Raw genomic sequence first — 22,946 nt, forward strand, 5'->3', positions numbered from 1 at the left:
CGCTCAATAAATACGACTGAATGATTGGATGAATGAATGAATGAATGCCCTTTTACTTGTACATATTTATTCCATTTATTTTATTTTGTTAATATCCTTTGTTTGTCGCCTGTCTCCCCCTTCTAGACTGTGAGCCTGCTGTTGGGTAGGGACTGTCTCTCTATGTTGCCAACTTGGACTTCCCAATAGTACAGCGCTCTGCGCATGGTAGGCGCTCAATAAATACGACTGAATGATTGATTGAATGAATGAATTATTGATTGAATGAATGATTGATTGAATGAATGAATGATCGCTAGGCCTGCGTGAGGGTAAGGTCAACCGTTGCGAGCGCATGCGCAGATCGACCGCCCTCTCTCTCCCCCACCTCAGGGGGGCCGGAGGAAAGGCGGGAAACGGCTCCGTGCGCGCGCCGCTCGGGCATCGACTGCTCGCGCCTGGAGGATGACGCAGCTCCTCGTGCCTCCTTGCCGGCCTGCCGGCTCGGCTTTCCGCTCCTCTGGCCTGGCGGCCCCAGCTCTTCGCCTGAGGCTGATGGGCGCTGCGGCCCACTTCCGGTCCTCGCCGGGCCCACTTCCGGTCCACGCCGGGCCTACTTCCGGTGTTGCTCACCCTGGGCCTTCCTGAGGGGTTGCCATGGCGGGCAGCAGGCTGGAGACCGTCGGCAGCGTCTTCACCCGGTATGGCGGCTGCCCCTCTCCTCAGAGAAGCACTGTGGAAACAGCCCGGGCTTGGAAGTCACAGGTCATGGGTTCAAATCCCGACTCTGCCAATTGACAGCTGGGTGACTTTGGGCAAGTCACTTCTCTGGGCCTCAGTGACCTCTATTATTACTCTATTTATTTATTTTACTCGTACATATCTATTCTATTTATTTTATTTTGTTAATATGTTTGTTCTATTTTGTTAATATGTTTGGTTTTGTTCTCTGTCTCCCCCTTCAAGACTGTGAGCCCGCTGTTGGGTAGGGACTGTCTCTATGTGTTGCCAACTTGTACTTCCCAAGCGCTTAGTACAGTGCTCTGCACACAAGTAAGCGCTCAATAAATACAGTTGATTGATTGATTGACCTCATCTGGAAAATGGGGATGAAGACTGTGAGCCCCCCCCCACCGTGGGACAACCTCATCACCTTGTAACCTCCCCATTGTGGCTCAGTGGAAAGAGCCCGGGCTTTGGGAGTCAGAGGTCATGGGTTCAAATCCCGCCTCCGCCAATTGTCAGCCGTGTGACTTTGGGCAAGTCACTTCTCTGGGCCTCAGTGACCTCATCTGGAAAATGGGGATGAAGATTGTGAGCCCCCCCACCGTGGGACAACCTCATCACCTTGTAACCTACCCATTGTGGTTCAGTGGAAACAGCCCGGGCTTGGGAATCACAGGTCATGGGTTCAAATCCCGCCACCGCCAATTGTCAGCCGTGTGACTTTGGGCAAGTCACTTCTCTGGGCCTCAGTGACTTCATCTGGAAAATGGGGATGAAGACTGTGAGCCCCCACCCCCACCCCCCCCCCGCCCGTGGGACAACCTCATCACCTTGTAACCCTCCCATTGTGGCTCAGTGGAAACAGCCCGGGCTTGGGAGTCACAGGTCATGGGTTCAAATGCCGCTCCGCCAATTGTCAGCCGTGTGACTTTGGGCAAGTCACTTCTCTGGGCCTCAGTGACTTCGTCTGGAGAATGGGGATGAAGACTGTGAGGCCCCCCCCCCCGTGGGACAACCTCATCACCTTGTAACCTTCCCAGCGTGGCTCAGTGGAAACAGCCCGGGCTTGGGAGTCAGAGGTCATGGGTTCAAATCCCGCTCCGCCAATTGTCAGCCGTGTGACTTTGGGCAAGTCACTTCTCTGGGCCTCAGTGACCTCATCTGGAAAATGGGGGTGAAGACTGTGAGGCCCCCCCCCCCTGGGACAACCTGATCACCTTGTAACCTTCCCATTGTGGCTCAGGGGAAAGAGCCCGGGCTTGGGATTCACAGGTCATGGGTTCAAATGCCCCTCCGCCAATTGTCAGCTGTGTGACTTTGGGCAAGTCACTTCTCTGGGCCTCAGTGACCTCGTCTGGAAAGTGGGGATGAAGACTGTGAGCCCCCCTGTGGGACAACCTCATCACCTTGTAACCTTCCCAGCGTGGCTCAGTGGAAACAGCCCGGGCTTGGGAGTCAGAGGTCATGGGTTCAAATCCCTGCTCCGCCAATTGTCAGCCGTGTGACTTTGGGCAAGTCACTTCTCTGGGCCTCAGTGACCTCATCTGGAAAATGGGGATTAGGCCTGTGAGCCCCCCGTGGGACAACCCGATCACCTTGTAATCTCCCCAGTGCTTAGTACGGTGCTTTGCACATAGTAAATGCTTGATAAATGCCATCATTATTATTATTAATCCCCATTTTCCAGATGAGGTAGACTGTGAGCCCACTGTTGGGTAGGGACAACCTGATCACCTTGTATCCCCTGCAGCGCTTAGAACAGTGCTTGTAAAGAACTCAAGCGGAAATGCATTTGTTTGGATATTTGTTTGTACCTGTATATATGTATATATTCATTCAGTCATATTTATTGAGCGCTTACTTTGTGCAGTGCACTATGCACACATTTATTACTCTATTTTATTTGTACATATTTATTCTATTTATTTTATTTTGTTAATATGTTTTGTTCTCTGTCTCTCCTTTCTAGACTGTGAGCCCACTGTTGGGTAGGGATCAGCTCTATATGTTGCCAACTTGTCCTTCCCAAGCGCTTAGTACAGTGCTCTGCACACAGTAAGCGCTCAGTAAATACGATTGAATGAATGAAAGAACAAATACCATCATTATTATTATTCTCTGTGCCGCAATCAATCAATCAATCGTATTTATTGAGCGCTTACTGTGTGCAGAGCACTGTACTAAGCGCTTGGGAAGTACAAGTTGGCAACATATAGAGACGGTCCCTACCCAACAGTGGGCTCACAGTCTACTTCATCTGGAAAATGGGAATTAATAATAATAATGATGGTATTTATCAAGCATTTACTATGTGCAAAGCACTGTACTAAGCACTGGGGAGATTACAAGGTGATCGGGTTGTCCCACAGCGGGCTCACAGTCCTAATCCCCATTTTCCAGATGAGGTAACTGAAGCCCAGAGAAGTTGTGACTTGCCCAAAGTCACACAGCTGACAATTGGTGGAGCCAGGATTTGAACCCACGACCTCTGACTCCAAAGCCTGGGCTCTTTCCACTAAGCCATGCTGCCTCTCATAGCCTTGTAGCCTCCCCAGCACTTAGAACAGTGCTTTGCACATGGTAAGTGCTTAACGAATACCATCATTATTATTGTTCTGTGTGCCTCAGTTACCTCATCTGGAAAATGGGGATTTTCATAATAATAATAGTAATGATAATAATGACATTTATTAAGCGCTTACTATGTGCAAAGCACTGTTCTAACTGCTGGGGCAGATACAAGGTGATTAGGTTGTCCCACATGGGACTCACAGTCTTCATCCCCATTTTACAGATGAGATAACTGAGGCACAGAGAATAATAATAATAATGATGGCATTTGTTAAGCGCTTCCTCTGTGCAAAGCACTGTTCTAAGCGCTGGGGCGGATACAAGGTGATTAGGCTGTCCCCCATGGGGCTCACAGTCTTCATCCCCATTTTACAGACGAGGTAACTGAAGCCCAGAGAAGTTAAGTGACTTGCCCAAAGTCACACAGCTGACAAGTGGCAGAGCAGGGATTAGAACCCATGACCTCTGACTCCCAAGCCCGTGCTCTTTCCATTAAGCCACGCTGCTTTAAAATAATAATGGCATTCGTTAAGCGCTTTACTCTGTGCCAAGCCCTATTCTAAGACCTGGGGTAGATACAAGGTGATCAGGTTGCCCCACGTGGGGCTCACAGTCATCATCATCATCATCATCAATCGTATTTATTGAGCGCTTACTATGTGCAGAGCACTATACTAAGCGCTTGGGAAGTACAAATTGGCAACATATAGAGACGGTCCCTACCCAACAGTGGGCTCCCAGTCTTCATCCCCATTGGCCAGAGGAGGGAACTGAGGCCCAAAGAAGGGAAGGTGACTTGGCCAAGGTCCCACAGCAGACAAGCGGCGGAGGCGGGATTAGAACCCACGTCCCCCGATTCCCAAATCCGAGCTCTTCCCACTCAGACTGAGTGACTCGAGAATTAAGTGACTCACCCGAGGTCACACAGCAGACAAGGGGCCGAGCCGGTACTAGAACCCAGGTTCTCCGAGTCCCTGGCCCGTGCTCTAGCCATTAGGCCACACTGCTTCTGCTTCTCACTCCTTCCTCCCCTGTGGGACCTTTTAGGGTTCCGGGGGTGACCACAGACCTCTGCGTGGCATCTCTGCCCTGGGATGGGGGGCCACTTACACCTGGGGCAGGTGCTTAGAGAAACAGCGTGGCTCGGTGGGAAGAGCGTGGGCTTTGGAGTCAGCGATCAAGGGTTCGAATCCCGCCTCCGCCACGTGTCTGCTGTGTGACCTTGGGCAAGTCACTTAACTTCTCTGAGCCTCAGTTACCTCATCTGTAAAATGGGGATTAAGACTGAGCCCCACGTGGGACAACGTGGTCACCTTGTATCACCATCATCATCATCAATCGTATTTATTGAGCGCTTACTATGTGCAGAGCACTGTACTAAGCGCTTGGGAAGTACAAATTGGCAACATATAGAGACAGTCCCTACCCAACAGTGGGCTCACAGTCACAGTATCCCCCCCGCACCGCTTAGAACAGTGCTCTGCACATAGTAAGTGCTTAGCAAATGCCATCATTATTATTATAACCTCCGTCTTCTTTCCTCCCCCAATTTCTCCCTGGTCCCTTCCTCCAGTCTTTTTTTTTTTTTTAAATGGTGTTTAAGTACTTACTATGTTCCATGTAAAGTACTTAACCCCAGGGTATTTAAAACATAACTAGTTTGGACATCCTAGATAGGGCTATAGAAGCAGCACGGCATGGATAGAGCACAGACCTGAGAGTCTGAAGGTCATGGCTTCTAATTCTGACTGCCACCTGTCTGCTGTGTGACCTTGGGGAAGCCACTTCACTTCTCTGCGCCTCAGCTCCCTCATCTGTAAAATGGGACTGAGACTGCTAGCCCCATTTGGGACAGGGACTATTTATTTATTTTACTCGTACATATCTATTCTATTTATTTTATTTTGTTAGTATGTTTGGTTTTGTTCTCTGTCTCCCCCTTTTAGACTGTGAGCCCAATGTTGGGTAGGGACTGTCTCTATATGTTGCCAATTTGTACTTCCCAAGCGCTTAGTACAGTGCTCTGCACATAGCGCTCAATAAATACGATTGATGATGATGATGATGTCCAACCCAATTTGCCTCTGTCTGCCACAGTGCTTGGCACATAGCACTTAACAAATACCATCATTATTATTATTTTACAGATGAGGTAACTGGGGTCCAGGGAAGTTGTGACCTGCCCAAGCAGACAAGTGGCAGAGCCGGGATTAGAACTCAGTTCCTCTGCTTCCCAGGCTCATACTGTTTCCTCTAGCCGCTTCATGTCTGCTTTCCCCTCCCCTTCCCCGGCTGAGGGGAAGTTCCTGGTGGGCAAAGTGGGAGATGGAAGAGTGTAGAAGGAAGACTCTGTCTCCCAGCGCTGGCTTTCTCAGCCCAGTTCGATCCCTCGGGTGGCCTTGAAAGGGGAATGTCAGGTTGACGTAGTTTCCTACCTCCCTCAGGACACGGGACCTGCTCCGTGCCGGTGTGATGACAGAGAAGCCCCTTTGGTATGACGTGTACGCCGCCTTCCCCCCCTTGAGAGAGCCGGTTTTCCGGAGGGTCCGCCAGCGCTACGGCAAGGCCAAGGCCCTGGTCCCTGAGGTCCTGTACCAAGAAGATCGAATCCGAGCGTGAGTAACGCACCGGCCAGACTGGGTTTATGGGGTGGAGTTGGTTGGACCCCCGGAAGGGGTGGCTAAGGTAGCAACAGCCCAGCTTTCGGTTGGAGAGGCAGAATTGGAGATTTTCCTGGAGAAGGACTTGAGGGTCTAAAGGGAGAAACCACACATTCAGTTTGAGAGTGATGGAAGCCCCGGAAGCAGGAGTTAGAGGTGAGCAGCTAGCCCGGTGGCCTCCAGAATGAGCACTGCCTTTTCCTCCAGTGGCATTGGAGCAGCTTGAAATGTCTAAATGAACATTGGGTGGGGGGCAACTGTAGCAAGTAAAGTCAACTTTCTTGAATTCTCCAGTTCCTACCAAGGATCCCACAGCAAAAGCCCGTTCTCTTGAAAGCCAAGGGGTTTTAATCACAATACAGTCATTTCCTCTGGAGAGCTCAGTGCTGAGATCTGCCTGTTGTAAACCATTGCAATCAATCATATTTACTGGGTACTTACTATGTGCAGAGCACTGTACTAATCACCTGGGAGAGTACGGTACAACAGAAGTAGCAGTCAAGCTCCCTGCCCATAACGAGCTTATAATCTAAAGGGAGCTGCAGACACGTAATTGCTACCGATGCCCAGATGTAACTTAGAAGACATTTAAGTAAAAGTGACCACACTTTGAAATCACGCTGCTCTTCCGCAGAACTCAAAGCACTTTCTGGATGGAATTTCATTTGTCCTTAGCACACCAGGACATGATTTGGGGCTGGGGCTCAGCCCATCCTGCCCCAGTACCAGCCCTGGAGGATGGCATTCCAGGGGCAGACTGAAGAGGAAGGAGTCTGTGACTCGTTTTGGGGGGAACAGACAGCAGGGCTCCCCTGGCAGCTCAGTCCAGGCTCATCTTTTAATTCATTGGCCCTCGAGCAGTCATACCAGGCTTTGGCTCAAAATGAAATGCTCCTTGTAGCCAGCATCCACTGGGGACTCAGTGCCAATCCAATACAGCCCAGATCTATCTAGTTTTGCAAGGAGGTGTCTGGGCATTTTATGCCTCTGAGAGCATTTTGGGTGGTGGAGGAGCATCAGGGAAGGAGCATTTTTGTCACCTGCCCACATGTTTTGTCACCTGTCTGCATGTTTTGTTTTGTTGTCTGTCTCCCCCCTTCTAGACTGTGAGCCTGTTGTTGGGTAGGGACCGTCTCTATATGTTGCCTACTCGTACTTCCGAAGCGCTTAGTAAGCGCTCAATAAATATGATTCAATGAATGAATTTTTGGTGGAGAATCATGGGTTGGGGAAGGTACCAAGTGGGGAAGATTATTGCACATTCTCCTTCCTGCTCCCCAGCCAAGGTGATTCATAAACAAAACACCACTAAGTGTGATATGCGAGCAAAATCATCATCATCAATCGTATTGAGCGCTTACTATGTGCAGAGCACTGTACTAAGCGCTTGGGAAGTACAAATTGGCAACATATAGAGACAGTCCCTACCCAACAGTGAGCTCACAGTCTAAAAGGGGGAGACAGAGAACAAAGCCAAACATACTAACAAAATAAATAGAATAGCTATGTACAAGTAAAATAAATAAATAAATAGAGTAATAAATATGTACAAACATATATACATATATACAGGTGCTGTGGGGAAGGGAAGGAGGTAAGATGGGAATGGAGAGGGGGACGAGGGGGAGAGGAAGGAAGGGGCTCAGTCTGGGAAGGCCTTCTGGAGGAGGTGAGCTCTCAGCAGGGCCTTGAAGGGAGGAAGAGAGCTAGCTTGGCGGATGGACAGAGGGAGGGCATTCCAGGCCCGGGGGATGACGTGGGCCTCTAAAATCCTCTAACATTTTTCATCTTTCATCCTTTTCATGTTAGGCAACTGGCCTGAACGTTTGCACTGCTCAGTTGATTCTGTTCTCTTAGCTACCGGGCCTGGCCAACAGATGGAGACTTACACTGTGTTCTTTTTATCCTCCAGGAAATTTTATTCTGCCTACGGCTCTGGTCCGAGAGCCTTTGAACTGTTCAACTCAAACTTCAAATCTACCAGCCAAAGGTAGGAGGATTGTGTATGGCCAAGTCTGACTAACAGCAGTTGGAAAAGAATTTGCCAAATGCACATGCTTCTTTACCACACCAAGTTTGTCTTGTTAGCCCTCAATGTTAAGGAGGATTGATCAGTTATTAATTTGTCGTTGCCTTTCAGCATGAAGGGGTTGAAAAGGTTTAGATTGAGGGTGTGTGTAGGTAGGTGTTTCTTTCTGTAAGAGGATGTCCTCCTTTATGTTACCTAATTGCCAGCTGTGGCTGGAGTTGCCCCTCTTGCGGCTTTGCAAGCCTGCCTGACCCCTAAGATTTGTCCTGAGGCCCTTAGGGGGTGGGGGCAAGGCCTGTGGCTAGGCAGGCCTGCAATGCTTCTTTTTTTTTTTTTATTAATGGTAATAGTTAAGTGCTTAATATGTGCCAGACACTGTACTAAGCACTGGGGTATATACAAGCTAATCAGGTTGGACACAGTTCATGTCCCACAAGGGGCTCACGTTCTTAATATCCATTTTACAGATGAGGTAACTAAGGCCCAGAGAAGTTAAGTGACTTGGCCCGGCCCCATAGCACTTACACTTACATACAGCACATACTTACACATACATATAGCACTTACATACAGATCTGTAATTTATCTATATTAATGTCTCTCTCCCCTTCTAGACTCTAGGCTCGTTGTGGGTGGGACATGTTTGTTTTATTGTACTCTCCCAAGCACTTGCTCTGCCCACAGTAAGTGCTCAATAAATACGATTGAGTGACTGACTGACTTGCCCGAGGTCACACAGCAGACAAGTGGCAGAGCTGGGATTAGAACCCAGGGCCTTCTGACTCCGAGGCCCGAGCTCTATCCACTTTCTCTTTCCATCAGCTGGAAAAGCTGTTATAGCAATCTCTTTGTGGTGGGGTTGGTGGTGTGGGACTCCAGAAACATGAGCGTTGGCTGCAAGATAAAATCACACTGACGTGCATATCATCTCCGCCCAGCTGTGTAGATTCAGGTGAGATTTACGCCTGACACTTCTCCCTGCCTCCAGCCTCTCCCCCGCACCCGTTCAGTCCATCCTCTGTGCCATTACTCAGGTCATCTTCCTGAAACCTCTTTCATGAACATTTCTCTGCCTGCCTCCATTAGAATGTAAAATCTTCATGGGCAGGGAACATGTCTTGTAGTATTAAGTGTCTACATGTTTTGTTGTCTGTCTCCCCCTTCTAGACTGTGAGCCCCCTGTTGGGTAGGGACCGTCTCTATATGTTGCCGACTTGTACTTCCCAAGTGCTTAGTACAGTGCTCTGCACACAGTCAGCGCTCAATAAATACGATTAAATGAATGAACGAATGAAAGTGCTTGCTCTGTGGCAAACACTACTGAATTCTGGGGTAGATAGAAAATAATCAGGTTGGACAAAGCCCTTATCCCACATGGGCCTCGCACACTTAATTAGGAGTGAACAGGTATTTCATTCCCACTTTACAGAAGAGGAAACTGAGGCCCAGAGAAGTTGCAACTTGCACTCAGATACACAGCAGTCAAGTGCCGAAGTTGGGATTAGAACCCAGGTCCTCCGACTCCAAGGCCCGTGCTCTTTCAGCTAGGCCACGCTTGCGTCTCCTCTCTTGTGCTTCTGTTGTACCTCCCAAGCGCTGAGCTCAGTGCGTTTTGCTCAGGAAATACCATTATTAGTCTTCCTACTGCTAATGGCCTTAAAAAAGGGCAAATTGGCCAGTGATGGGGAGCAGTGTGGGATCTACCCTAGGGGTGAAAAGCTCATTTAGTGTGCATGCAGGGCTGTCGTTGAGGAGAGAAAAGGGTTGGCGTTGTCATGAACTGGAAAAAAAAAAAACGCTGCTGGAAACACACAGACCCTCAGCTGGACAAGGCGGGCCGTACTTATATGGGCTTGGGATTGCAGGTTTGTCGAAAAGTACACAGAATTGCAGAGCCTGGGAGAAACCGATGAAGACAAATTATTTGGAGAAACGGGGAAGGCTTTACTGGCGGAAGGCATCACTCTACGGAGAAAAGACGGAGCAGCCGGCGTAAGTGCCCTGGGGTTGGTCTGCCTGAGACCCCTTCCTCAGCCTCTCCCCCTCTGCACCCCTTTTCCCTCGTCACTTCAGGCTTTCCCTGCTGCAGTCGTTCAGTTTCCTTCCACACGTGTACCCGCCTGCAGAAGATTCGATTGCAATTCCCCCAGTCCGGGTGACCGCCTTACGTGTGATGCTCTGTCTCTGTAACAGGGAGGTCAAAAGGCTGCCCAGAAACCCATGCTTACAAACCTCAGTCTCAAAGCCTTATTGGACGAGAGCCAGAGTCAGCAAGGGGCCCAGCAGGAGCAACTTTTGGAATCCACTGAAGAGCAACAGAAAAATCTCCCTCCCCACTGATCGACTGTAGATTCACCCACCCAGGGCTCCTGGCGTCTCCACAACTGTGCCGAGTAGATGCGAGTTGTGCTAGTTGTAAGAACTGTTGAGATGCATAAATGCTCCCCCTTTAAGAACTGACACTTGTGTTTTACCCTGTTCTGAGCTGTCGTGAAATCCAGAACGCTAGTTCTGGAGAAAATTATGTAATTTTTTTTTATATTAAATAAAGAATTTGTTCGTCACTCACTCATCAGATAAACGCACCGCAGATCATGTTTCAAAATGCATTTCATGTTTTAAATGGGTCTCTTGATTGGCTTTAGGCGTGATATTATGTGGGCTGGATACACTTTGCTGCGTGCGATCGTTCCCTCAGCTCCTTATCTGTCAAACAATTGCTTGGGCGGATTAAGCCTGTTCCCCCAGCTGATTTATTTTTGTCCTGTGATGATCCTGGCTGCAGCTTTTGCTTTAGAGCTGTTGACCTTCTCCACAGTGAAAGACCAAACTGCTACACGCATATGCTTTGCAAGATAACGGAGCCAACAAAGCGATCGGCACAATTACTGAAGGGGGAGGACAAGACTAAGCACCTCCCAGCCGCCAAAGGGTGGTCAGGGCCGGGGGCCAAGCATTCAGCTGAAATTTGAATTTTGACATCGTTTCTGGAAGCCCGCTGGATGGCCGACAGCCAAGAGGGTGGGAATGAGAAGCATTTGGCCCAGTGAAAAGGGCACAGGCCTCGGAGTCAGAAGACCTGCGTTTTAATCCTGGCTCTGCCACTTGTCTGCTCTGTGACCTTGGGGCCGGTCATTTAGCTTTTCTGCGCCTGTTACTTCATCTGTAAATGGGGATTAAGACCGTGACCCTCCTATGGGTCGTGGACTGTGTCCAGTCTGATTAGCTCGTATCTACCCCGGTGCTCAGTACGGTACCTGGCATGTAGTAAACCTCTTAACGAATACCATTTAAGAAAAAAAAATAAAGAATAAACGAGCAGGAGGTAGAAACAGCGCATGTTACACAGAAGGGAGGTTCTATGCCAGAGTGATTTTAACTGTAGCATTTCCAGTCGGGCCAAGGGTTGATTGCATTTTTCAATTTAAAAGGAGGAAATGCACTTTGACTGTGAGTCCCATGTGGGACAGGCACTGTATACGACCTGGTTGTCTTGTATCTACCCCGCTGTTTAGCACAGTGCTTGACACGTAATAAGCATTTAACAAGTATCATGTTATTTTGATTAACCTTCTCAAGTGGATATTTGTAGCAAAGAGGCGCTCACACTCATGACTGTTCCTCAGAGCTGCCTGCTTATCAGCTTCATGAGAAACAAATGAAGACACCCTGACGTGCCTGCTGCCCTTGCTAGTCCCCATAAACCTCCCCTCCCCGAGGAGGATGTGAAGGAGGGAAAGGAATGGAATTTGTTCAGTCGCTAGGCAGGAAGTGCAACATGTGCCCACCAGGCATGGCCTATCGCCAAATCCGAGGCAGTTCCCAAGAATGTAGATGACCCGGTTATTACATTTGAACTCAGAGTCGGAAAGAGGGAGCCAAATAGAAACATAAAGATGTCATTGTTTTTCACCCGTCTATTGTATTTATTGAATGCTTACTGTGTGCAGAGCACTGTACTAAGCCCTTGGGAGAGTACAGTATAACTTGAGTTGATAGATACGTTCCCTGCCCGCAGCGAGTGGGAGGCATATAAAAAAGGAAGTTATGGATATATACCCAAGTGCTGCGGAGCTGAGGGAGGGGTGAATAAAGGGAGCAAATCCCCATGCAAGGGTAATGCAGAAGGGAGCGGGAAAAGAAGTGAGGGCTTAGTCAGGGAAGGCTTCTTGGAGGAGATGAGCTTTTAATAAGGCTTTGAAGGCCGGGAGAGTGGTCGTCTTGTCCGATATGAAGCGGGAGAAAGTTTCAGGTCAAAAGCAGGATGTGGGCAAGGAGTCCGCGGCAAGGTAGACGAGATGGAGGCACAGTAAGTATGTATGTGTTTGTACGTATTTATTACTCTATTTTACTTGTACATATCTATTCTATTTTATTTTGTTAGTATGTTTGGTTTTGTTCTCTGTCTCCCCCTTCTAGACTGTGAGCCCACTGTTGGGTAGGGGCCATCTCTATATGTTGCCAACTTGTACATCCCAAGCGCTTAGTACAGTGCTCTGCACACAGTAAGCGCTCAATAAATACAATTGATTGATAAGTACATTGGCGTTAGAGGAGCGAAGGAAAATCAGGGAGGTAAAGTAGAAGGGAAGAAGGTGATTGAGTGCTTAGGAGTTTCTGTTTGATGCGGAGGTGAATGCGTAGCCACTGGACGTTCCTAAGGAGTGGGGAAATGTGGACTGAACATTTTTGTAGAAAAATGACCCGGCAACGGAGTTGAAGTATGGACTGGAGTGGGGAGAGACAGGAGGCGGGGGGGTCAGCATCAAGGATGATATAGTAGTCAAGGTGGGATAGGCGAAGGGCTTAGATTAAAGTGGTGGCAGTCTGGATAGAGAGGAAAGGGTGCGTATTTGTGGTGGTGTGAAGGTTGAACTGACAGGATTTGTTGACAGATTGAATATGTGGAATGAATGAGAAAGATGAGTCAAGGATAACGCCAAGGTAATGTGAGTCCGTTGTTGGGTAGGGACCGTCTCTATATGTTGCCAACTTGTCCTTCCCAAGCGCTTAGTACAGTGCTCTGCACACAGTAAGTGCTCAATAAATACTATTGAATGAATGAATGATACAGGGAGGGTGGTGCTATATACAGTAATGGGAAAGTCATGGGGACAACTAAGTTTGGGTGCGAATATGAGGAGTTCTGTTGTAGAAATCTTAAGTTTGAGGTTAGGACGTCCAAGTAGAGATGTCCTTAAGGCAGGAGGGAATGTGAGACTGCAGAGGAGGGAGATCAGGCCTGGAGATGTAGATTTGGGAATCATCACATGGAGATGAAGCCGTGAGAGCCAATGAGCTCTCCTAAGGAGTGGATGGAGATGGAGAATGGGACCCAGAACTGAGCCCTGTGGGCCACAGGCAGAAGAGGAGCCAGCGAAAGAGACTGAGAATGAGTGGCCAGAGAGATAGGAAGAGAACTAGGAGAAGACAGTGTCAGTGAAGCCAAGGTTGGAAAACGTTTCCAGGAGAAGGGGATGGTCGATAGTATCAAAGGCAGCTGAGAGTTCGAGGAGGATTACGATGGAGTAGAGGCTGTTGAATTGGCAAAGGAGATTGTAAGCTCCTTAAGCAGCATGGCCTTGTGGAAAGACCACAGGATCAGGAGACAGGGAATGTGTCTGATATATTGTTGTGTTGTACGTTACCAAGTGTACAGTGTGCTCTGCGCACTTTAAATGCTCAGTTGGTACGATTGATTGAGATCATTGGGATTTTTTGACAGGGCAATTTCTGTGGAGTGAAGGGGGCAGAAGCCAGACTGGAGTGGGTACCGGAGAGAATTGGAGGAGAGGAAGTGGAGGCAGTGGGTGTAGATAATGAGAAGCAGCGTGGATCAGTGGAAAGAACACGGGCTTTGGAGTCAGAGGTCATGGGTTCAAATCCCAGCTCCGCCAATTGTCAGCTGTGTGACTTTGGGCAAGTCACTTAACTTCCCTGGGCCTCAGTTACCTCATCTGTAAAATGGGGATTCAGACTGTGAGCCCCTCGTGGGACAACCTGATCACCTTGTAACCTCCCCAGTGCTTAGAACAGTGCACATAGTAAGCACTTAATAAATGCCATCGTTATTATTATTTTAACTCAAGGGGTTTGGAAAGGAGTGGTAGGGGGGAGATGGGGATGATAACTGAAGGGAACCAAGGGGTCAAGGAAGGGTCTTTTTTTTAGTATAGGGGAGACATGAGCAAGTTTGAAAGCAGTGGGGAATAAGTCACTGGAGAGTGAACAGGTGAAGATGGTTAGGGAGGGAAGAAGGGAGGAGGCAAGTATTTTGATAATGTACAAAGTTATGGGATCAGAGACACAGGTGGAGGGGGTGGATTTTGGGAGGAGGCGGGAGATCTCTTGAGATACTACTGGGAAAGATGGAAGAGTTGAAGATGGGCCAGGGGAGATTTTAGGGAGATCACACCTGTTGGTTTCAATTTTCCCATAAAGTAGGTGCTGGGTCATTAGAGGAAAGAGATTGCTCGTTTAACAACAGTCAGTCAATCGCCAAGTACTGAAATAGTCCTGAGTCTCCAAAGATCAGGAAACTGGCATGGTGTCTCCTTGGAAGTCTCTCAGTAGGGTAGCTGGCATCCTGCTAGGGGCCACCTGGTTACTCCTGGCCTTCGGGGGCTCTGACTGCCTTGTTTTCCCCATTGTTCCCTCGGTGAGGGGAATTTACAAAGGCTGGTTGGGGACCTCGGAATTAGAGGAAGGGGAAGCTTTCCTCAACTCCTTTTCCTGCACACCGAACCACACCCACCCAAGGCTTTTATACCTCCAGAAAAGGAAGCACTGAATGACTTTGGCATGTTGATTGAAGTTAGGTTTATGCAACTAAAGCAAAATGGGGGAATACAAGCTCTGTAATCTGATGAATCTGGGACCCTCTTTTGATATAATTCAGACAAAAAGTCAACCTCTCCTTAAGTAGCATGGCCTAATGAAAAGAGCACAGGACCAGGGGTCAGGTGACCTGGGTTATTAATAATAATAATAATGATGGCATTTATTAAACGCTTACTATGTGCAAAACACGTTCTAAGCGCTGGTGAGGTTACAAGGTGATCAGGTTGTCCCACGTGGGGCTCACAGTCTTAATCCCCATTTTCCAGATGAAATAACTGAGGCACAGAGAAGTTAAGTGACTTGCCCAAAGTTCTGATCCTAGCTCTGCCTCTTAATAATAATAATAATAATGATGGCATTTGTTAAGCGCTTACTATGTGCAAAGCACTGTTCTAAGTGCTGGGGAAGTTATAAGGTGATCAGGTTGTCCCACGGGGGGCTCGTAGTCTCAATCCCCATTTTCCAGATGAGGTAACTTCGGCACAGAGAAGTTAAGTGACTTGCCCAAAGCCACACAGCTGACAGTTGGCGGAGCCGGGATTTGAACCCATGACCTCTGACTCCAGAGCCTGTGCTCTTTCCACTGAGCCATGCTGCTTCTCTTGCCTTCTGTGTGGCCTTTGGAAAGTCACTTAACTGCTCTGTGCCTCAGAATCCTCCCAACCTGAGTCTCTTATATCTACCCCAGTGCTATTACAGTATTTGGCACATAACTGCCAACAAATGCTGCCATTATAATAATGATGATTATTATTACTCTAGTTAACTCTCGCATATACGAAATGGTTACTTGAATAATCCCAAATTTACCAAGTATGTGAACAATCCTCCACACTGTTTTGGCTCAGTACCCTAGACATAAAAGCCTGATCCTAAAGGTGAGTTTCTTATGGACAAAGATCAGGCTTGTGTGTTCTGTTCAGTTATTCTGGCAATGCAGATTGGTGGCCACAGATGGCTCTCGTGGATCCTGGACAACAAAATGCCCGCGACATCACAAGCGTTACAACAGGCACACAACGTTAGGTGATAACGTCGTAGTTTCGCGGACATTTGCTACCTGAACCCATAATATTTCACTGTGGGACTCGTGCCCCTGCTCCCTTCACCCCCTCTCCATCCCAGCATGTGCATGGGCTCCAGAATCATTCTATTCTCCTTCCTGAACCCTGGAAACACGGGTACCACTCCCAAGCCGTGGCCCTCAATGACAGAAAACAAGGCAGAGAGGTTTGGTATTGAAAATTCAAATGCCAGACATCAATGCCCAGTGCTCCATCTGTACTGGACAGGGGCAAGACCCGCTGAAAACCAGACCGCCTGGTATGAAACTGCTGCTTTGGGGCTGGACTCCCAGCCGCACATATCCCACATCCCATATCGCATGTCACATATTCCAGACCGGAGAGGCCTTTAGACTGTCAGCTCCCTGAGGGCAGGGATCATGTCTACCAACCGAATTGGCTTCCCCCAAGCACTTAGAACAGTGGTCTGCACAAAGTTAGGGCTCACTACATACGATTGTTTGATTGATTGAGGGAAAATGGAATTTTTTTGGGCTGTTAGCTCTTTGAAGTCTGTCCCTCCCAGTTCCCTCCTGCCCAGTTAGAGTCCCTGCCTTCCTCCTGTCCTGTGCTCATAATGAAAAGTTGGTACCTCCAGCCACTCTGGTGATGGCAGTGAACATTTCTATCTGCAGAGGCCACCTCCTAAAAGTCCTAAAACAGCTCAGGGTAGGACCCTTTTCCCCTAGTAAATAACACTGTCATTTTTTTGTATTCCCCATCAATCAATCAATCAATTGTATTTATTGAGTGCTTAGTCTGTGCAGAGCATTGTACTAAGTGTTTGGGAGAGTATAACACAACAGAATTAGCAGACCCATTCCCTCTTCAAGCCTATAGTCTACAAGGGGAGACAGACATTGTATTTTCTAGCGGAGTGTTCGCTGAGATAGGGAAATATGCTTCTTCACACTAACGCTAGATGATCTTGATGTTTGAAAATCAGCATGGGGCTGGGAGATTTTCCTTACCCCATAGACCCTTCACAACTTTCAGTTGTAACCGAGAGGGGAGGAATGGGGCTTTCAGCTTTATTGACCACCCACGAGTCAGTGAAGTTCAAAATGTGGAGAGCTGATGGAGAGGAAACTGGGCTGTGGTCCTTAGATGGAGGAACACAATCAATTAATCAATAGGATTTATGGAATGCTTACTCTGTGCAGAGCACTATACTAAGCGCTTGAGAGAGTATAATGCAACAGACTTAGCAGACACGTTCCCTGCCCGTGATAAGCTTCTAGACTGTGAGCCCATTGTTGGGTAGGGACCGTCTCTATATGTTGCCGACTTGTACTTCCCAAGCGCTTAGTACAGTGCCCTGCACACAGTAAGCACTCAATAAATACGATTAAATGAATATGATTACAGTCTAGAGGGGGAGACGGACATTAATGTGAATAAATAATATATAATATTTAAAAATACACAAATGCTTTACGGTTGGGGCAGCAACCCTCCCCTTACCTGTAATGTATTTTATAATAATTTTTTATTTTATTTTATATATTTTATAATAATATTAATATTGTAATATTTTATAATAATAATAATAATGCCATTTGTTAAGCAGCATGGCTAGCAAAGCAGCGTGGCTCAGTGGAAAGAGCCCGGGCTTTGGAGTCAGAGGTCAGGGGTTCGAATCCCGACTCCGCCACATGACTGCTGTGTGACCTTGGGCAAGTCACTTAACTTCTCTGAGCCTCAGTTACCTCATTTGTAAAATGGGGATTAAGATTGTGAGCCCCACGTGGGGCAACTTGATCACCTTTTATCCCCCCAGCGCTTAGAACAGTGCTCTGCACGTAGTAAGCGCTTAACAAATGCCATTATTATTATTATTAAGCACTTACTATGTGCAAAGAGCACTGCTTCCCTGACTAGATTCCTCTACCATACTCTCCCAAATGCTTAGAACAGTGCTCTGCACACCAATGCTCAATAAATCCTTTGATTGATTGATAAGGAGTGTTGAGGAGGCTTGGGCCCCTTCCTTTCCTTCCCTTCTTCAGATTCTGGAGCTAGATTCCCGTTCAACCTGAAGGAGCGAGGCGGAGCCTGCCTAGGTGGGTCACCGCGTCTTTTCAACCTGTCAGCCGGGCCCCAGTGGCTTGGCGACATCTGCGGTGTCTGAGGTGATGGTGGTGGGCCTTGGAGGGAGGGAGAGGGGAGGTCACCTTGACTGACTGAGGAAACACACTTGTCCTCCTGTGGCAGAGACAAGGAAGAAGGTTTCAGGGCCTATCGGAGGGGAATTGCCCGCCTTTAAAAAATCTGGTCCTGATTGGCGGAGCCCAGGCCCCAGCAAGTCCCTGCTGAGATGCTGTAGTCAGGCAAGCAGGGATTGCTGCAGGACTGAGATGGGAAGATTGCTAAGGGAGGCAGGGAGCCTGCATGCTTGGGATCGGCTGTCAGGAATAGACGGGAAGTTAAGTATTTCGTCCGCCACCAGAAAAAGAAAAAATAAAAGCGTCCTTCGACAGACCACTCACTGCAGGCTTTTGCAAAAGGCTAGCTAGGAACAAAACCCCATTTTGTTACCGAGACATTCGTTTGATTGATGCCTCTCCTCCGCTGCAACTCAAAATGTCAGTCACGCTGACCCGGCCGTTCAAGTATTTTAATTAAAAGCGGGTTCTAAGCAAAACCCTGAGGTGGTCTATTTATTATTTATCGAGCATTTCACTTCCAGCAGTTAGTGAAAGGTCAGTAGCTTCAACAGCTGTTTTGTTTTCGGTGAGCCGCTTAGATGAAAAAGATATACAATCAATCACTGCTCCGTCCTGTTCGGGAAGAGGCAGGTCACCAGTTAATAGTCATTGTGGCATTTAGCATGACGGGCCCCCGGAACCCACAGGAAGTGTGTGTGTGTGTGTCCCTTGCAGGTGAACATTTCCCCCAAAGCCAACATCAGGTTGGGATCATGGTTAATAATGAGATATTGATTGTTTCCAAATGTCACCCACGGCCTGGACTGTGGGCTCTGGTCTTCTTCGTGTTTCCCCCATTAGATGGCGCTGCATCCCCACACCAGTTCAGCACCAGTTCAGCACCAGTTCAGCACCAGTTCAGCCCCAGTTCAGTCTTCCCATCCTCTCTGTTCTCCTGCAAGGTTGGAGTGTGTCCTTGAAAGATAGAATCCTGGCTGGGATTGGGAGATTGGGAGCCCAGGGACCCAGGGTAAAAGCTCTCCAAAATTCACCGGGATTTCCAGCGTTTTACAGTCGCACAGGATTTTTCTCCTAGGTTTGCAGGAGCTAGCTCTCTTCCTTCCTTCAAGGCCCTACTGAGAGCTCACCTCCTCCAGGAGGCCTTCCCAGACTGAGCCCCTTCCTTCTTCTCCCCCTCGTCTCCCTCTCCATCCCCCATCTTACCTCTTTCCCTTCTCCACAGCACCTGTATATATGTATATATGTTTGTACATATTTATTACTCTATTTATTTATTTTACTTGTACATATCTATTCTATTTATTTTATTTTGTTAGTATGTTTGGTTTTGTTCTCCGTCTCCCCCTTTTAGACTGTGAGCCCACTGTTGGGTAGGGACTGTCTCTATATGTTGCCAATTTGTACTTCCCAAGCGCTTAGTACAGTGCTCTGCACATAGAAAGCGCTCAATAAATACGATTGATTGATTGATTGATTGATTCCCAAGCGCTTAGTACAGTGCTCAGCACACAGTAAGCACTCAATAAATACGATTGATTGATTGATACTTTGAGTTGGGTAGGGGAGGGCTGTCCTTTGCTTCCGATTCTCTCCCTTCACCCGTCAATTCCAGTTAATGCCTTCTCGCCTTCCTCTTAACAGTTGCACTTCCCTCTTTCTCTGCTTTGCCTTCATTTCATCTTTCTCTTCTTTCCCTTCATCTCCAGGAAGGATTGCTGAATTTTCAGGTGAAAGGAGACAATTGCCCCCAGGTTCCAGTGCTGTAAAAGGGGCCAGGCCCTAGGGAGCTGGAGGTGAGAGAAGGCCAAGGTTTGGTTATCCAACTTTTCCCTCCCCAGTATGTGGGTGGATGGACATGGAGAGCACCCCCGCCTTCTTCTCTGCTCTCTCACTGCTCGTTCCAGAGGCTTCCACTCTCAGGTTTTGTAGGGTGTTTTGTTTTTTGGTGTCTGGATCAGTACCCCAAAGCACACTGTCAGAGCCAGAGCCAGATTGGGGAATGGGACTCTGTTGGACCCCACATGAGCCACCTGGCAGAGGATCTAAGGCTTTCCATCCTGTTTACAGCGGACTCGATGACAGAATCAATCTTGCCCCGATAGGAAGTACAGAGATAAATTATGAGACAGCACAGGGGTGAGGGAGGAAGAGAGGAAAAGTTTGAAAGTCTGTTCTTTGCGTCGAACCCAGTTCTTTTCTGAAGGGTGAATTATATGCTCTTTGAGCCCCTTCACAGGGCTGTCAGCCTGAACACTGAAAGCTGCACACCATCCCCTGAATGTTAATCAGGAAGAGAGGCAATTCCTGGGCCTTATCAGCCAGCTTCTCTCTCCTTCCAGCAGCCTAGGCATGATGAGCCTTCTCCATCACCCAGCGGGGGTCTCCACCCCCCAGCTTCCCAAAGCTCCTCCCTAACGCATCCCATTTGTCATGCCCGGCTTCCCACCAGGTACCCCTCACTGCAAAGTCTTTCCCTCTTTGTCGGAACAAAGGGCAAGCCTAATGATTTCCAGCTGTCCAAGTGCCGGGCCCAACACCTGGTGAGGTCCAGCGCTCTATGTGCGTTGCTCATCCGTACTGCTCAGGACTCATTCTCACAGCCAACTAGTTGGCGGGTTTTGCACGTTCAAACTGGGGAGACTGAGGCTTGAAAGTGCTCCACTAGGCTGTGAGCTTCCTGAGGGCAGGGATCATGTCTGTGAACTCTTTTGGACTCTCCCAAATGTACAGCACAGTGTTCTGCACACAGCGGCAGCTCAGTAAATGCTACCTATTGATCATGACTTGCTCAAGAGGCTACAGCAGGGCTGCCTTCAGACGTTAAGCAAAGTAAACCATTGTTTCAGGGTGCCCCACGGTGAGGGGGACGGTGCTCCCCCTCCCAAAGATGGCAGCTAGACAGATCTTCCTGAGGTTGGCAGTCATTTGGAACCGTCCAAACGTGGCTGCCAAGCATATCCTCATAAAGTTGGCAGCCATGAGGGACTTCTCAACTGCGGTTACTTCCTGGCTCCTTCCTAAGTTGGCGGTTGCGTGGCTCCATCCTACCGCAGTGAGGGGTTGGAAGAGATTGGGTGAGCCCACTTTTGGGTAGGGACCGTCTCTATATGTTGCCAACTTGTACTTCCCAAGCGCTTAGTACACTGCTCTGCACACAGTAAGCGCTCTGTAAATATGATTGATTGATTGGGGTATCGGAGCATAGCAGTCTGGAGTACAGTCAACCTTCTAGTTGAACCTCACTCCCGTCTTCCTCGTCTCTCTGTCCTTCCTCACACCATTCCCCCAGCTTGGAACTCCCTCCCTCCCTCCATCAGGTAGACCACAGTTCTCCCCACATTCAAATCCCTCCCAAATTCCCGCTTTCTTATGATATGTTAAGTGCTTACTATGTGCCAGGCACTGGGGTAGATACACGCTAATCAGATTGGACACAGTCCTTGTCCCACATGGGGCTCAAAATCTTAATCCCCGTTTTACAGATGAGGTAACTGAGGCCAAGAGAAGTGAAGTGACAGGCCCAAGGTCACCCCGCAGACAAGTGGCAGAGCTGGGGCTAGAGCCCAGGTCCTTCTGACTTCCAGCCCTGTGCTTTGTCCAGGAGGCCACGCTGTTCCAAAAATTCTTCCCCGATTAATTTTTCAGCATCCTGAGCCTTATAAACCCATCATCCAAATCAAAAACTTGTGCACGTATTTATACCCATCTTCAGCACCCACGTATATATGCTCAGTCATTTATTCAGACTACTCATTCATTCATTCATTCAATCGTATTTATTGAGCACTTACTGTGTGCAGAGCACTGTACTAAGCGCTTGAAATTGGAAATATTTTTTTGTTTGTCTCCTCTACTAGACTGTGAGCTCCCTGTGGTCAGGGATTATGTGACTTTTTTAATTCAGTACTTCCCAAGTACTTAGTGGGAAGTGGGTGCTCGATAAATACTACTATTACTACTATGACGGCTACTACTATCACCACCACTACTAGCCCGGAGGATGGACTAGATGACCTCCAGAGGGCTGGGAAGCAGTGGACTACTGGAAAAAACACAAGCCCAGGAGTCAGAGGACCTGAGTTCTAATTCCAGCTCCACCACATGCCTGTCCTGTGAACGTGGGCAAGTCACTTGATTTCTCTGGGCCGCAGTTCTCTCATCTGTAAAATGGGGATTCGATACCTGTTCTCCCTCCTACATAGGCACTGAGCTCCATGTGGGACCTGATTATCTTCCATCTACCCCAGTGCTTAATACAGTGCTTGGCACGTAGTAAGTGCTTGACAAATATTATTATTTTCCATTTCTGGGATTATTATGACCTACCCAAGGTCACATAACAGTGCTTGGCACGTAGTAAGTGTTTAACAAATATTATTATTTTCCATTTCTGGGATTATTATGTGACCTACCCAAGGTCACATAACAGAGTCAGAAGATTGCATCAAAGGTACAGTTCCCTAAAGAGGAAACAATGACATCCAACTGCACGTGTATAAGAGAGAAGAGCTTGGCATGATACATGTGAAATGGCTCCTACTTGTAAGAATGCTAACTCTACTTCTGAGCCTTGGTTGTTTTTTTGTGTTTTTTTTTTTTTAGGTAGTAGTAGTAATAAATATTAAGTGCTTGAACCCCCTTTCTTTCCTGGCCAGCACAGTCCTATTGAGTAATATATTATAAGCGTGTCCCTCTCCAATGATATGTTATGGATAAATCATCAAGGAGGCAGCTCACTGCAGTGATATATTGGTGTAATAGATCATCGGAGTGAAGCCTTCTACAGATGTACAGTCTTGCTCAAAGGGTGGTGTCATTCAGGAAAGAATTAGCCCAGCAGCGGATCTGGTTTAATTATAGGATAAAACGTTTGTGAATGATAGGCCAGGGTCTGTGGCAGCAGAATTTT

The 22,946-nt window shown here is 48.0% G+C and overlaps 1 protein-coding gene across 2 annotated transcripts; it reads left to right on the plus strand.

Annotated features, from left to right (window-relative positions):
• Window positions 1–574: 574 nt before the first annotated feature.
• Window positions 575–10,555, plus strand: MRPS23 (mitochondrial ribosomal protein S23). 2 transcript variants are annotated; one of them, XM_038759044.1, is made up of 5 exons: window positions 575–680; window positions 5,721–5,891; window positions 7,849–7,926; window positions 9,831–9,957; window positions 10,159–10,555. In XM_038759044.1, exons 1-5 carry the CDS (start codon window positions 637–639, stop codon window positions 10,303–10,305), a joined length of 567 nt encoding a protein of 188 aa, XP_038614972.1. In that variant the 5' UTR covers window positions 575–636; the 3' UTR covers window positions 10,306–10,555. The 2 variants fall into 2 exon arrangements, with proteins under 2 accessions (XP_038614972.1, XP_038614973.1); XM_038759045.1 differs by lacking the exon at window positions 575–680 and adding an exon at window positions 5,019–5,052.
• Window positions 10,556–22,946: the final 12,391 nt, after the last annotated feature.

This window comes from Tachyglossus aculeatus, chromosome 17 (assembly GCF_015852505.1).
Source record: "Tachyglossus aculeatus isolate mTacAcu1 chromosome 17, mTacAcu1.pri, whole genome shotgun sequence".
Classification (NCBI taxonomy): Eukaryota; Metazoa; Chordata; class Mammalia; order Monotremata; family Tachyglossidae; genus Tachyglossus; species Tachyglossus aculeatus.